This window comes from Pecten maximus, chromosome 3 (genome assembly GCF_902652985.1).
Source record: "Pecten maximus chromosome 3, xPecMax1.1, whole genome shotgun sequence".
Lineage (NCBI taxonomy): Eukaryota > Metazoa > Mollusca > Bivalvia > Pectinida > Pectinidae > Pecten > Pecten maximus.
Genome location: NC_047017.1, coordinates 27724132 through 27750590, shown reverse-complemented (window position 1 = coordinate 27750590; position 26459 = coordinate 27724132). Strand labels below are relative to the sequence as shown.

At 35.0% G+C, this 26459-nt stretch overlaps 1 protein-coding gene across 1 annotated transcript; it reads right to left on the bottom strand.

Moving 5' to 3' along the window:
• Positions 1–290: 290 nt before the first annotated feature.
• Positions 291–25350, bottom strand: LOC117323779 (cysteine synthase 1-like). Its single transcript, XM_033879215.1, is given in 14 exon segments — positions 291–1197; positions 1557–1602; positions 1962–2096; positions 4890–5048; positions 5778–5839; positions 13974–14027; positions 14979–15036; positions 15038–15094; positions 15472–15561; positions 16674–16798; positions 22294–22389; positions 22561–22601; positions 22936–22976; positions 25145–25350. Coding segments are annotated over 14 exon segments (1197 nt in total). The 5' UTR covers positions 25328–25350; the 3' UTR covers positions 291–1147.
• Positions 25351–26459: the final 1109 nt, after the last annotated feature.

Genomic DNA, 26459 nt, shown 5'->3' with positions numbered 1-26459 from the left:
GTAGCTGCAAAGCATAGAACCTTTTCATGAATAGCAGTATCTCCACTTCGAAGTCTGCCCCACAGATCGTCTACTGTGAGTTCTCCATCACCCTGTTACTGATTCACAATATATGTACATTTTTGTAGCATGATATTTTGTGTACAATAAATTTATTTATAAAAAAACAGTGTTCTTTACGTCGTTTTGTTGTATTTTTGACGCCACGAAAATTCGTGCTATCGCAGTAAACAAAAAACAAAACAAATAAATAGATAAATAAATAAAAAAAATGAGAAAAAAAACAGTTGATCAATGAAACTGTTTATGTAGCTATCTTGTGTAAAAGGTGAATACCATCATAGTGAAAATATTTATCTAAACGTTTAAATTAAATGAGTTTGTGTTTACTTCCATGAACTATACTTTTTTACTGGGAACGGTAGCGAAATTTGACTTTGGAATGTGATAACACTGTTCAGATTCGATAAAAGAAGAATTTAAATTTTGAAACGGAAATATAAATATCAAACTGCTCCTTAACACGCGTTATTCAATTTATCTGCAATCCTGTGAGAATGATAGAACCATAACCTTCCAAGGCCAGTTTAATGCTTAAAAGAACTAAATGACGTTATGAGATATTTGTAATAAAAAAACTAACAACGCCAAGAGAGATATTTGTTATAAAGCGGTGATCTTTATGGCAAGTATGATTCTAAATACATAAACATACAATTAAAATATGACATGATTAATAAGGTTTCCATCGTATCCATTCCTTTCTGGGATAATCACCACGCAAGTAAATTGCTGAACTATGCCTGTGTTTCAAATGTTCAATATCAGGAGACTTTTCGTAAAGCCTCTGTCGGCTTTTGATGATCAAACGGTTCATGATTTGATTCCGTTTAATGAGGAGATCTTCGTCGGTAGTCTAACCATGAAGAGATCGTCCGTGATTGTTTATAATGAAGAGATCGTCGGTGGTTGTTTAATAATTAAGAGATTGCCCGTGGCTGTCTTATCAAGAAGAGATCGTCGGTGGTTGTTTAATAATTAAGAGATTGCCCGTGGCTGTCTTATCAAGAAGAGATCGTCGGTGGTTGTTTAATCATGAAGAGATCGTCGGTGGTTGTTTAATCATGAAGAGATCGTCGGTGGTTGTTTAATCATGAAGAGATCGTCGATACGCTTCTGGTATACAGTCGAGTAAACCTATAAAAAACATGAATGAATTTTAATTTGCCGCGACTTTGAAATAATTAGGTTTCTTATGATCGACGTAAAAGATAAATTTAATATCTGCTTTTGATCCATGAATGTACACGTCAATTGTATACATTAAATTATCATTATCCGGCGATAAATGTGCATATCAAAGTGCTGCTAATTGGGTACAAAACTGATTAATTTAGTTTGATAAATAATGCATTATTAATTACAAAGGAATACATGTACAAGTACAGAATGCATAAATCATTCCTATTGAAATATGTAAATAAATGCTAAGTCTTGCCTTGTTACATATAGAGGTGAAATATAGGTAAATTAAAGTAGGTTGATTAAATATTTACCTCTCTCTGTTAGTACTTTTCTACTGAAGAGTTTTGCGTAGTATCGCTGAGGAAAAAAACAAGGGGGGGTCATTGTGAACAATCATCAAGGATGTTATATTATTAAGCATTATGAAGATAAAAGAAAAGACCAAGACTAATAATAATAAAATCTGACTGAATGAGTGTTTTTGATATTTTATCATACAGGTAAGAGTATCAAAAAGGGATTACTTTCTTTTCGTTTTTACCACATTGCCATATTTTCCACCTGATCATTGAAGTTTTTCTCTGGATAATTTCGAGGTAAATTGAAATGTATTCATTGATCTCATACCTCATCATGTTTTCCATTCTAATCATGTTCTCAAACGAAACCTACGAGACATGTGACAAATGTCTGTTATTACGACTTTGAATGCCTACCTGTCCAGTGTCACACAGACACGTGACTATAGTGTGTCCTGGCCCCATTAGTTTAGCTACTTGCGCGGCGGCAGATACATTTAGTCCTGTGGACGCTCCAACAAACAGACCCTCTTCGTGGAGAAGTCGAAATGTCTGTCAATTAAAATATCACCACGCTTATCTAAATTGTTATTACATTTGAAAGTGAAAAAAAAAATCAATAACTTTGATGAAACAAAGTGTATGGAATTTCCTTTACCCATTTCGGTATTCTTGGTGTTAAATATATATTTAAAGAATATAGATTTCAGTTGGAATTTCGTTAAAGCGTAGGTATTTCTTAGTGGTATTATATAATATTTCTTGAGTTGAAATCTCGTTTAGGTGTCGGTATCAGTGTTTTTATAGCATATGGATTTAAGTTGAAATTTCGTTAAGGTGTTGGTATTTTAAGTGTTTTATATAATATGGCTTTGAGATGAAATTTCCTTTATGTGTCGATATTTAGGGCTTTTCACCTAAGTGGTGAAAAGACCTATTGTTTTTGTTCTGTTTCTTATTATTATTATTATTATGCTACACTTTTTTTTGTCCACACATTTGGGCCAAAACGGTAAGAGTTAGGACAATGGCATGTATCTTACATTATATAGCATATGTCAAAGGGGTGTAGTTATATATTGATAAGTAGGTCAAAAACCCAATATGGCCGCCATGACGTCATACCTCAAAAGTTTAAAATGGCCATAACTCGAAAAGTTTTCAAGAAACAAGAGTCATGTTATGATATTATGTTACAGTAACTTTGGGGCTAACTGTTATAAAATTACAAGTTAAAGGTCAGAGGTCAAATAAAAAAGCTCGCCTGGGGGTCAAGTTAGTCTATTTTTAGAAAATCTTCATTTTTCAATCTTTTTCCAAAAAAAATTTCTTAGTATGATGTAGAATGTCATTCTGATGAATTTGACGTTTTCAGTTTTTCTGTGACACATACGGTTTCTGTTGTACGCCATTTTGAATTTCCCCCTATATATTTCTATATATAAAAGTGTGTTGCATTTCAAACTTCTTCTCAAGTTCCACTTGTTGCATTCAGCTCAATCTTAGCTGAAATAATCCTTGGATTGTCCTGGCCAAGTTATGTTATTTTTCAAGTTGATTTGAAATCCAAGATGGCCGCCATGACGTCATGTATTAAAAAGCTTAAAATGCCCATAATTAAAAATGTATTCATTTTACAGAGGTCGGGTAATTATGTTATTTGTAGTTAATGCCTGGCTCTAGCTTTTACTCACTGAAAGTTTTAGGGTCAGCCAGGTCAAATAAAAGCGTACGCTATGGGGTCAAATAATCTATTTTTAGAAAATCTTCATTTTTCAATCTTTTTCCAAACAAATTTCTTAGTATGATGTAGAATGTCATTCTGATAAATTTGACGTTTTCAGTTTTTCTGTGACACATACGGTTTCCGGTATACGCCATTTTGAATTTTCACTATATATTCTATATTAAAAATAGTTTTACATTTTAAACTTCTTCTCAAGTTCCACAAGTGGCATTCAGCTCAATATTAGCTGAAATAATCCTTGGATTGTCCTGGCCAAGTTATGTTATTTTTTAAGTTGATTTGAAATCCAAGATGGCCGCCATGACGTCATCTATTAAAAAGCTTAAAATGCCCATAATTGAAAAAGTATTCATTTTACAGGGGTCAGGTAATTATGTTATTTGTAGGTAATGCCTGGCTCTAGCTTTTACTCACCAAAAGTTTTAGGGTCAGAGGTCAAATAAAAGCGTTCGCTATGGGGTCAAATAAGTCTATTTTTAGAAAATCTTCATTTTTTTAATCTTTTTCCAAAAAAAGAAATTTAAGTATGATTCAAAATGTTATTCTGATGATTTTCATGTTTTTTGGTGTTTCGGTAACGTTTACCATTAACGCGGAACGCCATTTTGAATTAATTTGGCATCTGATATATAACGGCATCTGAGATATAACGTTAGTTGGACGAGGGGAGATAACTCGTACAAGGCTGTACGAGTTATTTCCCTTCGTCCACTCCTTTGTTGAATTGTAATATCTCCGATGCCTGATTAATCAAAACTAGAATGTGGATGACCTATCAAGTGTTCTAAAATAGTTTTTTTTATGTTTGGAAATACCAAGCCTTTAGGTCATTTATGCTAAATAGTGAAAAGCCCGTCAAATTGTTCCGAAACAATTTCTAGTTCTTAATGTTTTTATGAAATATGGATTTGAGTTGAAATTTTGCGAAGGTGTCGGTATTTCTTGGTGATTTTATATAATATGGATTTAAATAGAGATTTCGTTTCGGTGTCGGTATTTCTTAGTGTTTTCATAAAATATGGTTTCAAGCTGGAATTTTAGGTGTTGCTTTTCTGGGCATTTTTATGAAATATGGATTTGAGTTGGAATTTCGTTAAGATGTCGGTATTTATTGATATTTTTCTATAATATGGATTTGAGTTTATAATTTCGTTTAGGTGTCGGTTTTCTGAGTTTTTATAAAATATGGATTTGAGTTAGAATTTCGGTTAGGTGTCGCTATTTCTAGGCGTTTTAAGAAATATAGCTTTTAGCTAGAATTTAGTTTAGGTGTCGGTATTTCTTTGTGTTTTTGATAAAATATGGTTTTGAGCTGGTATTTCATTTCGGTGTGTGTATCTCTTAGTGTTTTATGAAATACGGATTGAGCTGGTATTTCGTTTGGGTGTAGGTATTTCTTATTGTTTTTTTTTTTTTATAAAATATGGATCTGAGCTGGAATTGCTTTTAGGTGTTGGTATTCCTTATCATTATCATTATTATCATTTTAATTAATTGAAATCATATATGTACTCTTTTAAATCGTTTGTCTGTTAACAAAATCTAAACACACCAAAATGCTTTATGTTTAAACAATAGTCACATGATTTTATGATTACCATGGCGACTGCATCCGTGTCCATTATCGTCATGGCGTCATCAATGGGAGCGTCCTTGAGGTTGTTGGTGACTCGACCTTGACCTATACCCTCCGCTATTGAACTTCCCTCTGACCTTTCCAGTGTTCCGTGTTTTATATAACTACACAGAACGCTCCCCTGTGAAATAACATCATAGCTTATAGTTTTTATTTCATCCAAATGCAAAACAAGCATATAGGGAACAGTACAAACATTTTCGTAATTATCATGACATAGCATAAGATGGCGGAGGACAATATTACCATTAATACTAATGAGATGTACAAGACATGTTGTAACTACATTGTGTTATCAATATACACTGTAAACTCACCAGTTTCAACTTATTGAATTATATGACAAAACCGTGACGTCATACATAGTAACGATACGACATAACGGATGACCATAACAACAAAGTTGATTATAAAATGTGCAATCAAGAGTACCCAGTGTCTTTTCCAGGAGAAACATATCTCCTCATGTCGACGTTAAGGCAGGAAAGACATAGAAAACGGATAAACCATCAATCTACCCTAATAAATTAATACATATCACATTGGTTTATAGTGACTGATTATCAAATTATAAACAGCGAGTCCATCATTTAGCATACATTGCATGATGAACCTTTCTGATTTTTTTATAACTTGAAATACCTAAACATTAATATAAGTATACATCAAACACACGTGTTCGAAATATATTCAAAATATATTTCTTAAATAAATTTCACAATAATAAACCATGTCAGTTTTAGATATAATAAATCTAAGTCATAAACGGTAAAAAAGATTTTGGGTTACATATATCATGTAGAGGTTTAATCAAGGCACTGACTCATCAATTTCATCAATAGGACGTTACCTGCGGATCTGCCAGGAACACCTGTATGTTGGCATTTTTTTCCTTGAGGTAGGTACCAACACCTGTAGAAATGAATATATATATAAATATCTTACACCGCCTACGAGGACTGTCACGTATAATTAGATCATGATGAAGAAACATCGTTTAATTAGTGATACAAAAATATATTACCATATACTAAATATCCAATCATTTAAAACAAATGATATAATTGAAATAATTTAAAATATTCAAATCTATAGTGGATCACCATATGATGTTACATACCAGGAATGGGAAAAAAATCGGACAGGTGTGTATACACTTAAACATCGGTATCTCATAACTGTCATATTTAAATAGATGTGTGCATGGGCCCATCCATCAATCACTCTCCCTCAAAGACATGATAGCTAGCCTTTGAACTCACAGGAACCGTTTGAGGTTCGCGTTACATTTAGGTTTTTTTTAGATTTCTTTTCTTGTGCTTTGAAACGGAAGCGTGAGGAATAATCAAAATGACATATCTCATTTGAGTAGAATAAAGGTTGTTTACGTACACGAAGTGTTCCAAAAATAGAAAAAAGGAGAAAAAAGACAAGATTAAATCACGCTCTCGGGATATCTTCCGAAAGCAATGATTCAACCAATGGTTCCATTCTCAAAAGGAAATTCCTCTCTGCATACTTTAGATAGGTCTATACCAAGTGGTTACGTTGTTTATAACCGTAGATCTCATTTTCAACATGTGACTTAACCTCAGTTTTACCTAGATGTGTATGTATGGCGGGTGTCGTCGTGACCTAGATGTGTATGGTGGGTGTCGTCGTGACCTAGATGTGTATGTATGGCGGGTGTCGTCGTGACCTAGATGTGTATGTATGGCGGGTGTAGTCGTGACCTAGATGTGTATGTATGTCGGGTGTCGTCGTGACCTAGATGTGTATGTATGGCGGGTGTCGTCGTGACCTAGATGTGCATGTATGACAAGTGTCGTCCTGACCTAGATTTGTATGTATGGCGAGTGTCGTCGTGACCTATATAAAGTCGAAAAACTTTCAGTACTCGTAAAATATATGTACATGAACAACAGTCACGAGACATCCATTTAAATCGAAACACTAAGTCTTATTATATGTGTGGAAAAGGAATTGCTGAGTTTTTAATCAATTATTCGGAGAAAAATGACATGTTTGTTTTTATTGAGATACACCATTAGAGGCTGCTTAAATAATCCCATTTAACATAATCCGTAGTAACATGTAAAAGTTTAATTAGATATAAATGCCCCTGTGCATCTGCTCTTGACATGACGACCAATGGAATACTGATATTTATATGTCTTGACTGTGATGACATTTTCTATGTGAATTATTTAGTAAAATTCTTGTGTTATGTACACATTCCTATGTGTAAGCAAATGGCTTAGGACCCCACATTTGAGTTGTATATTAAGGCTATTATTTACCAGGCTTACACACGGATGACTGGACAATGTGCATAACATGCATACAGTTAAAGTATTTACTGTTCCATGTGAATTAAGTATAAGTATGTGTCGCATAATAATGTATAAAAAAACCTAGCATAAAATTTGGACAACGGAATGCATTTCAGAAATATTTGAATATTAAGGTCACAAAATCAAGAAGGCAAGAAAGCATATATTTTGATCTCGAAAAATCGATTTTCTGATATCAAGCAAATATTTTCTGATATCAAGAAATCAAAATGAATTGTTGATTCCTGATATATATAAAAAAAACGAATTTCTGGTAAAAGAAAAAAGAAAATTGTTGAAATCAGAAAATAGTGAATAACGAATGAAGGGACCACATTGGACTATTAGAGATTGCAGAAATCTGTACACGGAATGATATGTCAGGACGAGAGAGTGTAACACCATTCGAATATTGTTGACCTATACAATAGGAAGTGTGAGGATCAATCATATGGCTCGAAGGTCATAAATAAAAGGAGATCACCGCAAATAATACGGGAGCTTCGATATAGTGAATATGACGTAAAATTATTCTCCGGAAATGTCCCATCTTCCTGTGATTGTGATGCCATATTTTGGTGGGAATCGTATTCAAACCACGTCATTTTCACTATCTCGAAACTACCGTATTAAAAAACCAAAATCCGAATATCCAATGGTCTGAGAGTTTACTTAAACAGTATCAAAATTATCCGTCGGAACATAATGGACGAACGGACAAGATATTACTATAGGACGATGAATGGGAGTTTATGTAGTTTTAATACCTGGTCGGAGGGCGCTTACAGCGAGAGGCGAACAAGGATGTCAAATGAGGTAGATCGGTGAATCTTGTGTTGAATAGTCAATTTTCAACGGTCATTTATACACCAACCGAACTGACCTTTTAAACTGTCATTTTTCAACAACACGAACCATTTTCAACGACATTCAGGGTCCATATTCAACGTTGAAAACTGACCCAGTGTCAATATTCAACGTTGAAAACTGACCTAGGGTCAATTTTAAACGGGGTTCCATTTTCAACGTTACACCGGAAACACCTAAACTGCATGATAAGCTTGTTGGTGCTTTCACTTTCCAATGATTAAGTTTCCATTTCTAGATAGTATCACTCCCGCTTCCCCTACGTATGGTGTTAATATGTCACAGTTGAGGTGATATTCAATTATCTGTTCCCGTTATCAGGATTTAGCAGAAACGAATGTGATGTGGAAGCAGAATTAAACTGTCCAACTTTTTTGAGCTGCATTGCTAGCATCATAGGGAACTGGCAGGCTAGATATTGAATACTTTTGTCAGTTATCAATAAATACGGTTCCGGTGTCATCCTTGTACATTTTAGGTATGTTCGATGGTTCCGGTGTCAACCCAATCTTGATTATTTGCCCGGTGGTTCCGGTGTCACAATCGTAAAAGGGTTTAAGGGTCACCATACATGTCTAGTAACATTTTCCTTTGTTCTTCGATTTTGAGCTAACATAACGCTTTTGTTTGCATGTTCAAACTAATTTTTCACATAACATGCATGATATGATACCAATTAACAAATGCCTGCTATAAAGACATACATGTACATGCTCCGAACAACGTAACTAGGTAATCTGAAGATAGCAACCATTACATAAGTTAAACATCCGGGTAATCTGAAGAAAGCAGCCACTACATAAGTCAAACAATCGCCATAGAACACACTTGACCATGGACTTCACCAGATGTATAATCCTGACACATAGACGATTTCTGTGTTGATTGATTTAGAAGGTGACAATAGGGTGAACGTTACTGTAACATGTCGTGTGAGAATCAAACATACAGAGCTATGTATTTTTCACATCATTTACAAATCAAAAGACACGTGATTTTGTTAGGATGTGAAATGTAAAGAAAGTGAAATGTAAATCCGGTATTTTATTCAATTTCCGTTTTCGAAATGCAATATTGAAAATTATAAAATTTATTGAATTTTTGGTCTGTTGCACCTTCCCATGCAGACTTTGGCATTTCGTTTGATCTTGTTCGAGTTTCTTTTTTCGTCGCCTCCTAACATCAACGATTTAGTCCCTTAGCAACACTAGTCGAGTCCTAGGAGGACGAAACAGATGTATGGTGTCCTTAGCATCACTGACGAGTCCTAGAAGGACGAAACAGCTGTAAGGTGTCCCGAGCAACACTCGAACACTCCAGTTTTGATATACTGTATCCAGAGACGTATATACCAGAGATTCGAAGGATGGGTAAGTCTCGCTACATCACGCATGTCCCTTTTGTTATCTGGAGCGGAAGCTTTGTGTCGCGAGATTTGGCTGTGCGCCTGCGCCTAACACTGAACCTAGCGTTAGATCAAGGCTCAGATTGTCCAGTGACACAGTGACGGCCGTAAATACTGTAAATAATATTAATTACTGTTTTGTTCAGATAAATTTTACCTAAAATCGCTGGGTGTAACAAAACAAAACAAAAATCAAAGTTTTGACTGTCATAGTTTGAGACGTTAAAACAGTTTCCGGACAGAAAATATTTTTACTATGACAAAGTTTAAAGGATTTTTAGTGTGTCTTATTTAAATATCACAGACATGTACATAAATTAACCGACCGTAGGATCTTTTTCCTAATATTTTTTTTCTATGCATATTATTCCTGGTTTTGATTTTCCTGAAAAGTTTGACATTTTATGTTCCTTAATGATTACTTGAAAAAGGGACATATAAGATATGCATGTCCCTGCTTGATAATACCAGAGGCTTGTATATCAGGGAGACTCGAAACAGTCTATATATCTTACCAAATATCACGCACGCCCGAAAGTATCGGAGTGCCTCGTTCTGAAACCCAGGTGACGCCGAATTCGCCGACATATTGGCTGCATCGCCTCGTAGCGTTTCGAAACACACTGGGATTTAAAGTCTATTTTGTGGCAAAATAGACCGACATTAAACGCAAGTGACACGTTTGATTTCTGGTTTGGTATAATTTAACAAATCGGTGTAATGTTTGCGTTATTTCGTTGATGTTATGAGAGGTAAATTTGTCTTCAAATTAAGGTCGATATACAAAGATACAAAAACTCGTATCGTGCCGTGGGTCAAAATTACCCAAACGGTCCAGGGTAATCCTTTTTTCTAGTGAAGTGAAATTTAATTTGTTGAATATTATATTTTATTTGACATTTCATACATTGTTGTTCTTCATTTCAATTCGGTCAGACGTTTAGAAAATACTTTATTTTATATTAGAAAACGGGCACTTTCACGTGATGAGGAAGACACAAATTGACACGCTACTAAGTGATGGATCAAAATGACCACCTCCAGCTAGATGTCACCATATTAACACCCCCAACCCCAACCCAACCCCAACCCCCTCCGGCCATGGACGGTTTTTCATGTATCTTCAATGCCGGTACAGGTAGGACTGTGATCTAAAGTTCTCTGGCTGCAGTTCAAAGGAACCTTGCAACTTACTTGTGATAAAATTCACAACTCACCTGGCTGTGATCGGGTGACATGTTGACAAACGGTGATGAGTACACAAGCAAATTCACACATGTTCCTAATAATTTGATAGTTGTATAATTGTCTGTAGCGTTTGGCTACAGACAATTATACAACTATCAAATTATTAGGAAGGGGAGTTGGGGTTGGGTTGGGGTTGGGGTGTTAATATGGTGACATCTAGCTGGAGGTGGTCAATTAACGTACATACTGGGTGGCACAGGACGCTACAAGCAGACGCATTTTTCACATTCACGATGAATCAATTTTATGGTAAATTAATACGTATTGTGTTAAAAGTGTCCATTTTCTAATATATAAAATGGTGTATTTGTAATAATCAGTTTGAAATTAAGAACATCCTTGTATGAAATCTCAAGGAAAATATATCATTCAACAGATACAACTTCGAATTCACTTCCCTAGAAAAAACAGTATTTAGGACGTTTTGGTCATTTTGATCCATCACTTAGTAGCGTGTCAATTTGTGTCTTCCTCATCACGTGAAAGTGCCCGTTTTCTAATATAAAATAAAGCATTTTCTAAACGTCTGACCGAATTGAAATGAAGAACAACAATGTATGAAATGTCAAATAAAATATAATATACATTTCACTTCACTAGAAAAAAAGGAGTATCCTGGGCCATTTCGGTAATTTTGATCCGCAGCTTGAATAACATGCTAATTTGTGTCTTCCTCATATCACGTGAAAGTGCCCGATTTCTGATATAAAATAAAGTATTTTTTAAACGTCTGACCGATTTGAAATTAAGAACAACAATGTATGAAATGTCATATAATATATAGCATGCAACAAATTAAATTTCACTTCACTAGAAAAAAAGGAGTATCCTGGACCGTTTGGGTAATTTTGACCCACAGCTTGAATAACACGCTAATTTGTGTCTCTTTCTCATCACGTGAAAGTGCCCGTTTTCTGATATAAAATAAAGTATTTTCTAAACGTCAGACCGATTTGAAATTAAGAACAACAATGTATGAAATGTCAAAGAAAATATAGCATTCAACAAATTAAATTTCACTTCTGTAGAAAAAAAGGATTATCCCGGACCGTTTGGGTAATTTTGACCCACGGCACGATACGAGTTTTTGTATTTTTGTATTTACCTCTCATAACATCAATGGAATAACGCAAACATTACGCCGATTTGTTATACCAAACCAGAAATCAAACATGTGACTTGCGTTTAATGTCGGTCTATTTTGCCACAAAATAGACTTTAAATCCCAGTGTGTTTCGAAACGCTACGAGGCGATGCAGCCAATATGTCGGCGAATTCGGCGTCACCTGGGTTTCAGAACGAGGCACTCCGATAATTCCGGGCGTGCGTGATATTTGGTAAGATATATAGACTGTTTCGAGTCTCCCTGATATACAAGTCTCTACTGTATTCAAGTCTCAATTTGATTTGAAAGTTTGAATATCTGTTGCGTCTTTTATACTATCCTTTGAACAAATTTAGCAATTAATTAAAAAAATTAATACAGACGGATTAAACATCTGAAATACGTAGCCTGTGTAATATGTTCTGACATTTTTGTACATATGCTATAAGGACAAACCTAAATCATGTCGATGTGATACAAGGGAGGCCACTCCTCATATTTCTTAATATCTGAACGTGTGTGAAGGATTGGTAGGAACGTATCTATCGTGCCGGTCCCCGGCGCAATTGCGCACGACAGATGACCTGACGTGACCCAAAAGCTGGCTACCAATGCAAGCAGACTCGTTCTCGCTTCGAGAGGCTGCAGAGCACACGAGATGGAGATGACATTTTGGACGGTAGCCCAAAACAAGCAATATTTATACTATTACCTGTTGCAATAAGTAATTCAAACCGTTATTCAGATTTAATAATTCTGTGGAGGAAAGCCTAGTCTAAGTAGGTGTCTTTGCAAACAGTGGGCGAAATCCAACAACTTCGGTCTTAGCAGAGACTTACAAACGTTTTTTTTCCTTGAACAGACGTGCTGTAGAAACACTTTTTTGACAGTGGGCAGCCCAAAATGATTTGATATCTTAATCTAAATGGCATTATAAACAAAAGCACCAGGCAGGCCTAGAGTTTACATGAATCGACTCAAAGATGAACATGACAATTGTTAACAAAAGATAATTTCGGTACTGTAAACCGAGCATTAGTCAAGGAATTAATTCGATTTTCTAGTTGAAAACTTACGTTAAAGCGGTTTTTTAACAAATAGAAATGATATGTAGAAATCAAATTACACCCTGAAAAACCTCTACAATACCTGTTTTGATTTTTCTCTAGCGCGAACTATCCAATAAGGCACCGCCGAAGCTTTAGCGTCATTTTCCTGGGGACCAACAAAGTAGTGGTGTTCCACAAAGTATCAACTTGGTAAATCAGTTTCTAGAATGGCGCTTATGATAATTTTGTGACAATTTCGATTCTAATGATGAATACGTAACGTCTTCACTTGTGAAGTTGCTATATTTTTTCGTTGTGGTTTACAACGAATGTGGATTCGCAATACTATATATGGATGTGGTAAGTACTGGACACCCGTACCGGTGTGACTGATTCACACTACTTTATATGGATGTGGGGAGTACTGGACACCTGTACCGGTGTGACTGATTGACAATACCATATATGGATGTGGTGAGTACATGGACACCTGTACCGGTGTGACTGATTGACAATACCATATATGGATGTGGTGAGTACATGGACACCTGTACCGGTGTGACTGATTCACAATACCATATATGGATGTGGGGAGTACTGGACACCTGTATCGGTGTGACTGATTCACAATACCATATATGGATGTGGTGAGTACATGGACACCTGTACCGGTGTGACTGATTCACAATACCATATATGGATGTGGGGAGTACTGGACACCTGTATCGGTGTGACTGATTCACAATACCATATATGGATGTGGTGAGTACATGGACACCTGTACCGGTGTGACTGATTCACAATACCATATATGGATGTGGTGAGTACATGGACACCTGTACCGGTGTGACTGATTGACAATACCATATATGGATGTGGTGAGTACTGGACACCTGTACCGGTGTGACTGATTCACAATACCATATATGGATGTGGTGAGTACATGGACACCTGTACCGGTGTGACTGATTCACATTACTATATATGGATGTGTTGCGTTCTAGACACCCGTACGGTGCGTGTGACATTGTAGACCTACCTGCTAACGTTCCACCTGTGCCAGTACCAAACACCACAGCGTTTACTTTCCCACCTGTTGAAAAGGAAACAAATCTAATCAAATCAGTTACTACAACACAATGGGGTAATATGGTTTACATTAATAAGATCTTTTCAATGTAAGCTACTGAAACTCTCCTCCAAATGCAACATTTGATTTTTTATTCTGCACACTACCATACCCATTCTCCAAATGGAAGGGACGTCTTCTCTCTTTTGTTATAAGAATTTTATTATTTCCCCCCGAGAAATGCGATATTCGCAGCCCTCCAAAAGTTCTGTTACACTTGGATCATTTAAATCGAATGGCTACCTAACAAAATTTGAGGAAAAGTGTTGTAATATTCGTAAGATAGCCCATTTGTAAGTGACGATTGCAAATTATTTGAAAAATACCTCAATTCTTTGAAGTTGCCGGGAGAGGGAAAGGAGGTTCAAAAATGAATGAAAATATGGATTTTTTTTTACTGTCACAAATAAAAGTAATTGTTGAACTGATTAACAGTAAAACAAGTGTAAGAAATGCATTTTTTTAATCTTTGTTAAACAAAGAGGGAAATTTCCAGAATGTTGCATTTTGAGCATTTCCATTGTAACAAAACATATGCACTGTTGAAAAATGAACATTTGAAATCATGAACAAAAACATCCTAAGAAGTTATGATTTTAACAAATTGTAATAATGACCTCGAGATTAACTTCACTGTATTTTACGTAATAATGTAACAGGACATTTGGAGGACAGTGTAGATTATACTGAAACGCATTTCATAAAACAAACAACTTTATAGTCAACAAATAACATTATAGTGGTCACGATTATAATGAAATCGTGGGATATGGTATGACCAACTTGTATAAAACGTTTGTGATTACAGAACAAAGATCAATACCCATCTGTCCCGCCAACAGAATTGATAAAAGAAATCCTGAATCCAACATACCTGTATGTAAGATATAGCGAGTAGACACTTCTACAACTCACCCGTCTGTTGCCAAATTTCCGGTCCTGTAGTCTCTATATGAGCTGTCTTATTGGCATGTGTTGTCAAACTGGTTCGTCCACACGGCGTTACTCAGACTCTGGGCAAATCTGTCAGCCTAGTAATAGATCACTTTTACTGGGTTATGGCGTCATACTAACAAGTAAATTGAAGTTGTTCATTTAAACACATCGTATTGAATTGAGAAAAGCGAATAAAACAATATGAAATAGTCCGTGTAATGATACTTTCTGATTGGTCAACCTGGGTTAAAATATCAAAAAAAAAATTTTTTTTGTTATATTCCGAAGAAATATCAGATTTACAGTACTAATAGCAATTGAAACAAATCAAAGTTGTCTGTTCAAAACAGCTATTTCACATAAAAACGTATGGTAGCTATATAAGAATGGACGACAACTAACTTCATTAGTTCCCTTCCTTTCAATTAACTTTGTCGCGGAGGACTGAGACTTCATCATAACGTATACGTACCTGGTGGTTGTAGTTATTGGGATCAGTAAAGGGCACGGCAGGCACGGGTCGAACCTCCGCGCCAAGGGTTCTTAGACAGTCGATCTTCTCCTGTAATACAAAAACAACGTCATACTTTCAATCACATGGAAATACAACACAAACGTACCAAAATGTGTCATCCTTTTTACAACACAAACACTAGCTGTGGTACCCACACCAGATAAGTATATATACACCAATTAGTAAACACTAGCTGTGGTACCCACACCAGATAAGTATATATACACCAATTAGTAAACACTAGCTGTGGTACCCACACCAGATAAGTATATATACACCAATTAGTAAACACTAGCTGTGGTACCCACACCAGATAAGTATATATACACCAATTAGTAAACACTAGCTGTGGTACCCACACCAGATAAGTATATATACACCAATTAGTAAACACTAGCTGTGGTACCCACACCAGATAAATATATATACACCAATTAGTAAACACTAGCTGTGGTACCCACACCAGATAAGTATATATACACCAATTAGGAGATTCAAATGTAAGGAATTCGTGCCAACTGCCTGGAATGCCAGATTACATATAGGATTAGATCAAAACCACTTAAACGCCATGTAAGCATGGTCAATAGAATCACCAATACCGCCACAAAACACACCGACCTATCAGCGGTGAAATAGTACCGCCAAATTCTTACGATTTCATCAACATGTTTACTTAAATGAGTGATGTTGAATGTTATTTTCAGCTAGTATGCTTATTATGATTAGCATAGAATAATTTATTTACATGTACATGTATCTGATATCAAGCTCTCTCGTTACGTACAGTGTACTTATATTAGTTATTTCTAGGTTATTATCCCATCATTCACAGATTTGACTCCCGTTTTACTTGTTCAATATTTCTGTCACCCCCTATCAGGTGTGACAGATAGCACGTGCTGGTAGCAATTGCGTTGCATTACATTTTTTTATTAAATTTTATTATAAATGAAATAAATATCCCCTACTTTGAGATTGAGACAAAGAATTCTCCAACCCTCGGGTGATATTCTGATTGTGTGTCACAACCTCAAGATAGTAAAAATTCTATTAAGTACAGTCTATTTGCTACTCACCTGTGATTGGTCATTATCTTCTACTCATATGTAATTGGTTATCATCTACTTACCTGTGATTGGTTAATATCTTTCACTCACCTGTGATTGGTTGTTCGGCATGTATATTACACATTTATAACCGAGTGCCAGACAAATATGTGCCAATCCGATCCCAGTATTCCCGGCTGTTCCTTCTACCACCGTTCCTCCCGGCTTTAAAAGACCTAGATGTGAAACGTAGACAGATAATGGAATACAACGTTGGCTATCATTAAGATTGTACATAAGAGGATAAGATGGCGCCGAGTGGGGGTGTACACGGTTCTTGAGCTCCTGGTTGAAATGGTCATTGTGGCGTTCCCCGCGAGTTTCTGGACGCGTAAGGTTGTGTCATACTTGCAGGAGGACTGGTGTTTAGAGGTAATTTGTGGAAAATTGAAAATTTGTGTCGGTTTTGAGCCATTTTAGTGAACATTCCAGTGGTATCGTATATGCATGTATATGGACATCATATGAACTTTGAACTTTCGGAAACGTGTTTCTGGCCTGATTTTCGTCACGCTCTAGTAGCTTTTCAACTTCACCTGTGCGCGTGTATTGTTACCTGTGCGCGTTTGCCATATTGACGGCTCGCTGTAGTCAACTGTTCACAACAACACTGTACTGTACTTTATAGTTTGCACTATGGCGGACACTTCACAAGTAGTTAGCGATGCTCATAATGTCTTATATAGTTCCAACAATGAGAGCGATATCGACTCCAAGCTTGATAGAATTACGTCACTCATTACTGATATGACTGTCCGTATATCTGATATAGATGTACAAGTTAAGAAAATTGATAAAGTCCAGCAAACATTGTCATCTTTAACTAATAAAGTTAATAAACTTGAGCATGAACTTGGCAATGTGAGAGTGAAGAACTCTGAGCTTGAGAAGGCGATTCGCGATATAACTGTAAGCACTCGTGAATTTGAGCAAAGTGCACAGGCCCTTGGAGACATGTTTGATACTATTAAGTCACAGGTTGATGTTAACAAGGCGTCATTGAACACACTCGAGGAATCTACATCCGATATCTCGGTTATTCGTAAGGAGTTAGACTCCCTGAAGAAGGAGAATGATGAGATGAGCTCCCTTGTTCTTGATCTACAATGTAGATCGATGAAAAATAATTTGGTTTTTCACGGTCTTCAGGGTGAAAGTAAAGATGAGGACACTGAGAACAAACTCAGGGACTTTTTACATTTCGAGTTAGGCATTGATTACCGTATGGAAATTGGCAATGTTCACCGTTTTGGAAAGTTTGTGTCCGGTAAGCCGAGGCCAATAGTTGCTCGCTTTATTTACTATAAGGACCTCGCGCATGTGCTACAGTTATCCGGAAAGCTCCGTGGAAAGCCATTCGGCATCAACGAGCAGTTTCCTGCTGTAATCGAGGCGAAAAGGCGACTGCTGTATCCCGTTAGGAAGCAAGCGAGAGCTAACAATCTTCAGGCTAAAATGGTTCGGGATAAGTTATTTATCGAGGGTGAACTTTACGTTCCGGGGGATCGGGTAGACTGTACGAGTGACAAGGCGTCAGCCTCTGCAGCGTCTCCGCGCAACACCAGGATGGGACATTCTACGCCCGTCACACGCAGCGCTAAGAGGAGACGTCGTTTCACGTCAACCCCGCCTAATGCAGCCAACAGGACTGAGTCGTCTCGTCTGTAGGGGTGTCAGGGTGTTATCCGTCCAGTGAAAGTAACTTTATGGAATGTTAATCGTGCTTTAGAACGCAAATTAGATGACCCTGATTTCGTTGACGTTATTTCCGGTTCTGATTTAATTTTCCTGTCGGAATGTTGGGTCAGTCAAGACAGTGCCTTAAACAGTAGTCTTCTCCGTGATGACTACACAATTTTGTCTTATCCTCGTCAAAAGGGTAAAGGTGGAGGTCTGGTTTTATTGTTTAATAAGAAGTTTGACATTTCTGTTGTAAAGTTTGAAATAGACACTCTACTGTGGGTTAAAATTAAGCAATTTGGTGCCGAAGATATTTATATTTGCTTCTCTTATATTCCACCTGTAAATAATGTATATTACACTCTGTATGATGTTGATGTTTTCGATATTATTCAGAATGATGTGGGCTATTACTCACAGCTTGGTACTGTTATCATTGCCGGTGATCTGAATAGTAGGATTGGTAATTCAGTTGATTACATAGAGTCTGATTCCATACCGAAGTCAATTTGTAATACGCTTGCAAATAACTTTGTATATAACAACGATACTGTTATGCCTAATCGTGAATCTGATGATGGCGTTGTTAATAATTTCGGGCGTAAACTGTTACAACTGTGTAAAAGTACTGGTCTTCGGGTATGTAATGGTAGATCACCTGGTGAAAACACGGGTAAATTTACTTTTTATAATCATTTGGGGTCAAGCGTAATCGATTATGCCCTTATACATAAAGATTTCTTTAAATATGATCACTGAATTCAATGTGTGTGATTTTAATGAATGGTCTGACCATTCGCCAATTGGTTTTAATTTAAATGTATTATCAAATTCGCATGAAGCACATGTAGGTATTGATATTCATATAAATAATGTTGATACTAAGTTATCACCAACTTTTTATAAATGGAATGTTGATGAAGAAATTCAAATGAAGAGTAATTTAGATGATAACATCCATTTACTACATAATATTGTTAATGATATGCAGTCCTCTACTGTCTCTGTAGATCATGGCATCGATATCTTTTCTTCAGTTTTAAATGAAATATTCAGCCCCTGCTGCCAATCATCTCCTAAGAACCCGTCTGAGAGTAAACCAAAACATCGTACACATAAACCCTGGTTTGACGATAAATGTAAACGCTTATACAGATTGTATCGACGTAGCTTATTTTCTTTTAATTCTGATAGAACCCCTTTAAATAGGTTGTCCCTTGTTGAAGCCAAACGTACGTATAAACGTTATGAAAGAAGAGTTAAACGTAAGTATTTTAGATCAGAAGGGGACCGTCTAAGCTTGTTACGTAAAAAAAATCCGAAACTTTTTTATCAATATTTTAAGAAAAAGTCCAACTGTCCAACAAACCACTTGACTCTTGGGGACTTTTTTGATCATTTTAAAGCTGTTAGCAGTGATGATGTTGTTTCCGATAATCCAGATATTTCAGATTTTGACAATTCAAAGATTTATGTTGATTTAGACTCTACTATAACTGATAATGAAGTTATGAATGTTTTAAAAAGTGCCAAATTGGGTAAAACTCCTGGGATTGATAATATTCTTAATGACTATTTTGTAAAATATAAGGAGTCATTTGCTCCAATTTTATCCAAACTTTTTAATGTAATTTTTGATGCTGGTGTTTTTCCTTCAATATGGTCAAAGGGTATAATTTTTCCTTTGTTCAAAAAGGGCGATGGCAACGATACAAATAATTATAGAGGAATAACTCTAGTAAGCTGTTTATCTAAATTATTTACTAGTGTTTTAAACAATAGATTGTTGGATTGGTCTAGGGAGAATAACATCGTCTCTGATGCCCAATTTGGTTTTAAACCTGGTTTTGGAACCAATGATGCTGTTTTTGCTTTACATGGTATAATTAAGAAAATGCTTTCAAACAATCGTAAACTTTATTGCTGTTTTGTTGATTATCGCAAGGCTTTTGATAGCGTGAATAGAAATAAATTGTTTTTGAAACTTTTCCAGAGTGGAATCAGAGGGAAATTATTAAATGTTTTAAAGTCTTTATATAAAGGTCTGAAATCATGTGTTAGATTTAAGTCTGAATTGTCTGATTTTTTCTCTTGCTCCCGAGGTTTGATGCAAGGGGAGGGGTTGTCTCCCTTTCTTTACTCTATGTATGTTAATGATTTCGAAAATGAACTAATTAATTCCTCCTGTGACGCTTTGTTTTTAAGAGATGTTTCACTTTTTCTTCTTATGTATGCAGATGACACTGTCCTTTTCTCAGAAACTGCTTCCGGCTTACAAAAAATGTTAGATTCCTTAAAACAATATAGTGACAATTGGCAATTAACAGTCAATACTGATAAAACAAAAATTGTTGTATTTCGTAATAGTGGTAGATTGCGAGTTATCGAAATTTTTTACTTTAATGGCAATGAAATAGAGATTGTTGATCGTTTTAACTACCCAGGTATAGTATTTAACTTTAATGGTAAGTTCACAAAAACTCAAGGTGTTATTGCAGAACAAGGCCGTAAATGTATGTATAATGTGTTGAAAATTTGTAATAATTTATCCCTTAATGTAGAATCTAAATTGAACGTTTTTGATGTTTACGTCTCCTCTATTCTCAATCATGGTTGCGAAACATGGGGTTTCCATGTTGCAGACAAAGTAGAAAAGGTTCATGTTGATTTTTTGAGAAAGATCCTTGTTGTTAAGACAAGTACGCCTTCCTTCATGATATATTCGGAATTAGGACGTTTGCCGTTGCATCTCGTCAGGAAATGTCGAATAATAAAATATTGGCTGAAATTGATCAAATGTGAGAATATTGTTCTTAAGTCGGTTTATGAAGATATGGAGGATTGCAACCACAGAAATTGTAATTGGCGTTGCCAAGTTAAACAAATATTATTATCTTCTGGCTTTCGGTAGTGTCTGGTTAACTCATTATGTTGATAATGAAAAGGTATTTTTACATTGCTTTAAGCAGAGTTTGATTGATGCTTTTATTCAAGCAAGAAATGAATTTATTGAAAGATCTTCTAAATGTTATCTGTATAAATATATTGTTGACACCTTCACACTGCAATTCTATCTAACAAAATCTATTCCTGATCCGTATCGTAAACTTATTTCGAAATTAAGACTTTCATCGCATAAGCTTTATATAGAAGAAGGCCGGTATCGTAATATTCCAAGGTCAAATAGGTTATGTCGTTATTGCAACCAGAACCAAGTAGAGGACGAATTCCATTTCATCCTTATTTGTCCACTATATGTTGATATTCGAAAAAGATTCATTAAAAAATGTTATTGGAATCACCCGTCTTCTTTTAAACTTGTCCAATTGCTTTCTGTTCACAATAAAAAAGAGTTATGTAATCTTGGAAAATATTTACAGTCAAGCTGGTTACTACGGTCGGGATTCCAACCTTTAGTATAGATCAATATCGTTTGTACGTGTTTATCTCCAGCTATACCTATTTTTTGTTCATACCCTAACTATTCATCTAAATTATGTACACTTTGTATTTAGTGTTGTATTAACGATGTTAGTTACTTATCTCTATTTATATCTATTTATATATATTGTTTGTTCATCATGTAATTATTCTCACGAAGTATATATTTGCATTTGAAAAATCCTATATACTTATATTAGTTATACCTATTGTTTGGTAACTACTATCTATCTACTCTTACAAACTGTATTATTTACTTTTTATTAATGACTTAAGGTACTTGTCTCCAGTTATGTTTATTGTTTTGTCCACCCCCCTGAATACTCTGATTGTGTTTTTGTTGTTAAAATCAATGTTTTCGGATGCTTTTCACCAGTTACGCCTACTGTTTTGTTCATCCTCTATAACAATTAGTTACGTATTGTATATATGTGTATGTTGATGCTTCTATGTTATACTTATGAGCCGTAAGGCTTCAAGTTGAATAAACTAAACTTAATTATTATTTACATAGAATGGATCTGTGTCTAAGATCTCAGAATCACAATACCTTTCTTCTCGGCGTCTTTAATGAGGAACAAGGCAGCCCTATCCTTCACGGACCCTCCGCCATTACAGAACTCTGCCTTGGCCAGTATCTCGCATCCTTTAAAACGAAAAGTATTTATCAAAGCATTCACTTTCTAGTGTGTTCATAGTGCAATTAATTTGTTTTATCTTGGAATACTTTATCAAGAAGATATACATATCACAAACTGATAGTGGTTGTTAATTTCATACATACAAATATAATCGTTTTCGATTAAGTGTGAATTACCTGTTTCGTCGCTCAGCTTATTCAAACGGACCAGTGGTGTTCTTGTCAGGGCAAAAAGAAAACGAACACATCAATTAAATCATATATTTTATTTGAACCTAGTCCATGTGTCAATGAGCTAAACTGAATTGATGAAGATTCAGGGGCAAAATATCACATAGTCGTTATACTATGTCTCTTCAAATTAAGGAATGTTGATCTCAAATTTCAAATAACACGATTCACAGGAAACATCGTACACAATCTTGTGTATTTAAATATCTTATCGAGCTTTAATGTGATAAAGGAACTCGTGTTAAAACAATGTCTTAGTAATAATAATTGGAGTTATGCCATTGTCATACATATAATAATAAAAAAAAAGATAGACAATACCTTCCGACCATGCCGACAAGTCCATGTCTGATGGCGGCATCCTGTAAAATACACGTGTTTAACGAAAATAGTTAATGGCGTGGCCATATATACCTGTATATAGGTCAGAGTATAGTATACGTACTATTGTGTTTTTATACTGTACTATTGTGTCTTTTACTGTACTATTTTGTGGTATACCAACTTATTGTGATTTCATACCGTACTATTGTTTTTTTACTGTACTATTGTGTATTTATACTGTAATATTTTATCTTTATACCGCACTGTTGTGTTTTATACTGTACTATTGTGTTTTATACTGTACTATTGTGTTTTATACTGTACTATTGAGTATTTATATTGTACTATTGTGTTTTATACTGTACTATTGTGTTTTATACTGTACTATTGTGTTTTATACTGTACTATTGTGTTTTATACTGTACTATTGTGTATTTATGTTGTACTATTGTGTTTTATACTGTACTATTGTGTATTTATGTTGTACTATTGTGTATTTATGTTGTACTATTGTGTTTTATACTGTACTATTGAGTATTTATATTGTACTATTGTGTTTTATACTGTACTATTGTGTTTTATATTGTACTATTGTGTTTTATACTGTACTATTGTGTATTTATACTGTACTATTGTGTTTTATACTGTACTGTTGTGTTTTATACTGTACTATTGTGTTTTATACTGTACTATTGTGTTTTATACTGTACTATTGTGTATTTATGTTGTACTATTGTGTTTTATACTGTACTATTGTGTATTTATGTTGTACTATTGTGTATTTATGTTGTACTATTGTGTTTTATACTGTACTATTGAGTATTTATATTGTACTATTGTGTTTTATACTGTACTATTGTGTTTTATATTGTACTATTGTGTTTTATACTGTACTATTGTGTATTTATACTGTACTATTGTGTTTTATACTGTACTGTTGTGTTTTATACTGTACTATTGTGTTTTATACTGTACTATTGTGTTTTATACTGTACTATTGTGTATTTATGTTGTACTATTGTGTTTTATACTGTACTATTGTGTATTTATGTTGTACTATTGTGTTTTATACTGTACTATTGTGTTTTATATTGTACTATTGTGTTTTATACTGTACTATTGAGTATTTATGTTGTACTGTTGTGTTTTATACTGTACTTTTGTGTTTTATATTGTACTATTGTGTTTTATACTGTACTATTGTGTATTTATACTGTATTATTGTGTTTCTATACTGTACTATTGTGTTTCTATACTGTACTATTGTGTTTCTATACTGTACTATTGTGTTTTATACTGTACTATTGTGTTTTATACTGTACTATTGTGTATTTATACTGTAATATTTTATATTTATACTGTACTATTATGTTTTTGTACCGCATTATTATGCATTCATTTATACTGTTTTATTATGTTTCACACCGTACTATTGTGTTTCTATACTCTACTATTGTGTTTTTATACCGTATTATTGTGTATTTATACTGTTTTATTGTGTTTTATACTGTACTCTTGTGTTTCTATACTGTACTATTGTGTTTCTATACTGTACTATTGTGTATTTATACTGTTTTATTGTGTTTTATACCGTACTATTAGATGTAGATTTTCCGATTTATTACTGGCTATACCTAGGCATATGTGTTATGTGGTTCTTTTGATAATACACCTGTATGTTGTGTTTTACAAATGAACACCATAAAACGCAACATTGATGGTAAAGAGTGGACATGGATACTTTATACCTTATGTGAAATAGTGATTTGACCAAAATAAACAATTGACATAAACATGTTTTCGATATTCGTTGTTTATCTACTAAACTTATCTGTTTCATATTCTATGTCTGTATGTGATCGTTTGTAATTTACTTGTGTCTTGATAAAGGGGCGGATTGTCTCAAAAATTCCACAATATATATACTTGACTGTAATGTCGTTATTACTACATGAGCAGTTACCTATTTCAAGTAATATGCACCCGGCGAACATTTATTTCTAGTACCTATATATTCACGGACCATACCGTCGTTATTACTTACTATAGACCCTATGTGTATGTAAACAATTACCCCCTGGGAACCCCATAAGACACCTGTTGGCCACGCGTTCTGATTTGTGACATGACAAGGAATAATCTTTAGTTTATATATCCTCGAAAATCAATGATATATTGACGATATGATCAGTTTTAATTAACTTACCTGTGAAAGTTGTTTTGAGGTCCGAATCACTTTAGATGAGGCGAGACACCTGCACAATAACGAGGATTTCCCGAGAGCTGCCATCTCGGAATCTCCTTCAGGTGAAAAGGTCGATAATACCGGTACGGTTATCGTAGTACCCACAGATAACGCTCGTAAAGACACGGTAAAAACCGGTACCATTCGGCGCTCATCGAGACAGGCCGTGGTTTTTTTCTACAATATACAGGTTTTTGATGGAAAATACTACCTTTTCACACTTTCAACATATTGTTGTTGGAATACTGTTGCAATAATCATTATTTATAAAAGCGATGAGGACAAACTTTACCCCTCATTTTTTTTATACAAGGCTTATTATCTGGAAAATATTATCAGAACAGGCGACCTTGCAAAGTCCTTTAGTTTCACCTATAGATTTGTTGATGAATCCTACCTTACATAGACCATGTCAATCGGATGTATGCTAAAGAACTCGGGTGGTACAGATATCTTAAATGATAACGTAACTAGCAGGAACAAGCTTACATCAAAGATATATGTTAAACATCATGATTTCAATTTTTCAATCGGTAATTTTCCATTTCTAGATAGTAACGTCCCTGCTTTACCTACCCACGGTGTTAAAATGTCCCAGTTGGTTTGATATTCAATAATTTGTTCCATTATCATTATTATTATTATGGGAATCCGTTTTCCTTGTGAGATATCACGTGACTGGTGGTCCCGGTGGCAGACCTCTATACTAGTTCTCATTAAGATAATGTGACGACCCATATTTCATTTATTTTTCATTGTGGGTGCTGAAGACGAAGCAAAGACGCTAATCCCACCAGAACACCTGGTCCTTGTACTTGTTCATTGGTCTTCAGGCAAATCTACATTATTGATATTTTTAGAGATATTCAGTTACCTTTGGATGTCGGCATTGTCTGTATATGAGCATTGAGTTTTAATTCTTTGGAATAAAGTACCTGGTGTTTAACATAAGTTTCAAATACGCTGAAGTTCACTGACAATTTTCTCTACACACTTTTGTAAATAGTTCCCCGAATTACCTTAATTGAAATTAACACTCGGATAGATAAGATATGACTTCCGTTGATGCTTCAAATGGAAAACCGTAACTCCGACGTTCGCCACATGGGTTTATCTTTGGACGGAAATGTATGACGTGTCATCCTTTCTGTTAAAACAGGTATAAATCCTGTAGATTTAATCATAAAGGTGTGATTCTATTAACAACCAGATAACAGATACCTGGAAACCATCTTAAATATATCGGCAATGTTGACAGGACAGATATGGATTATGG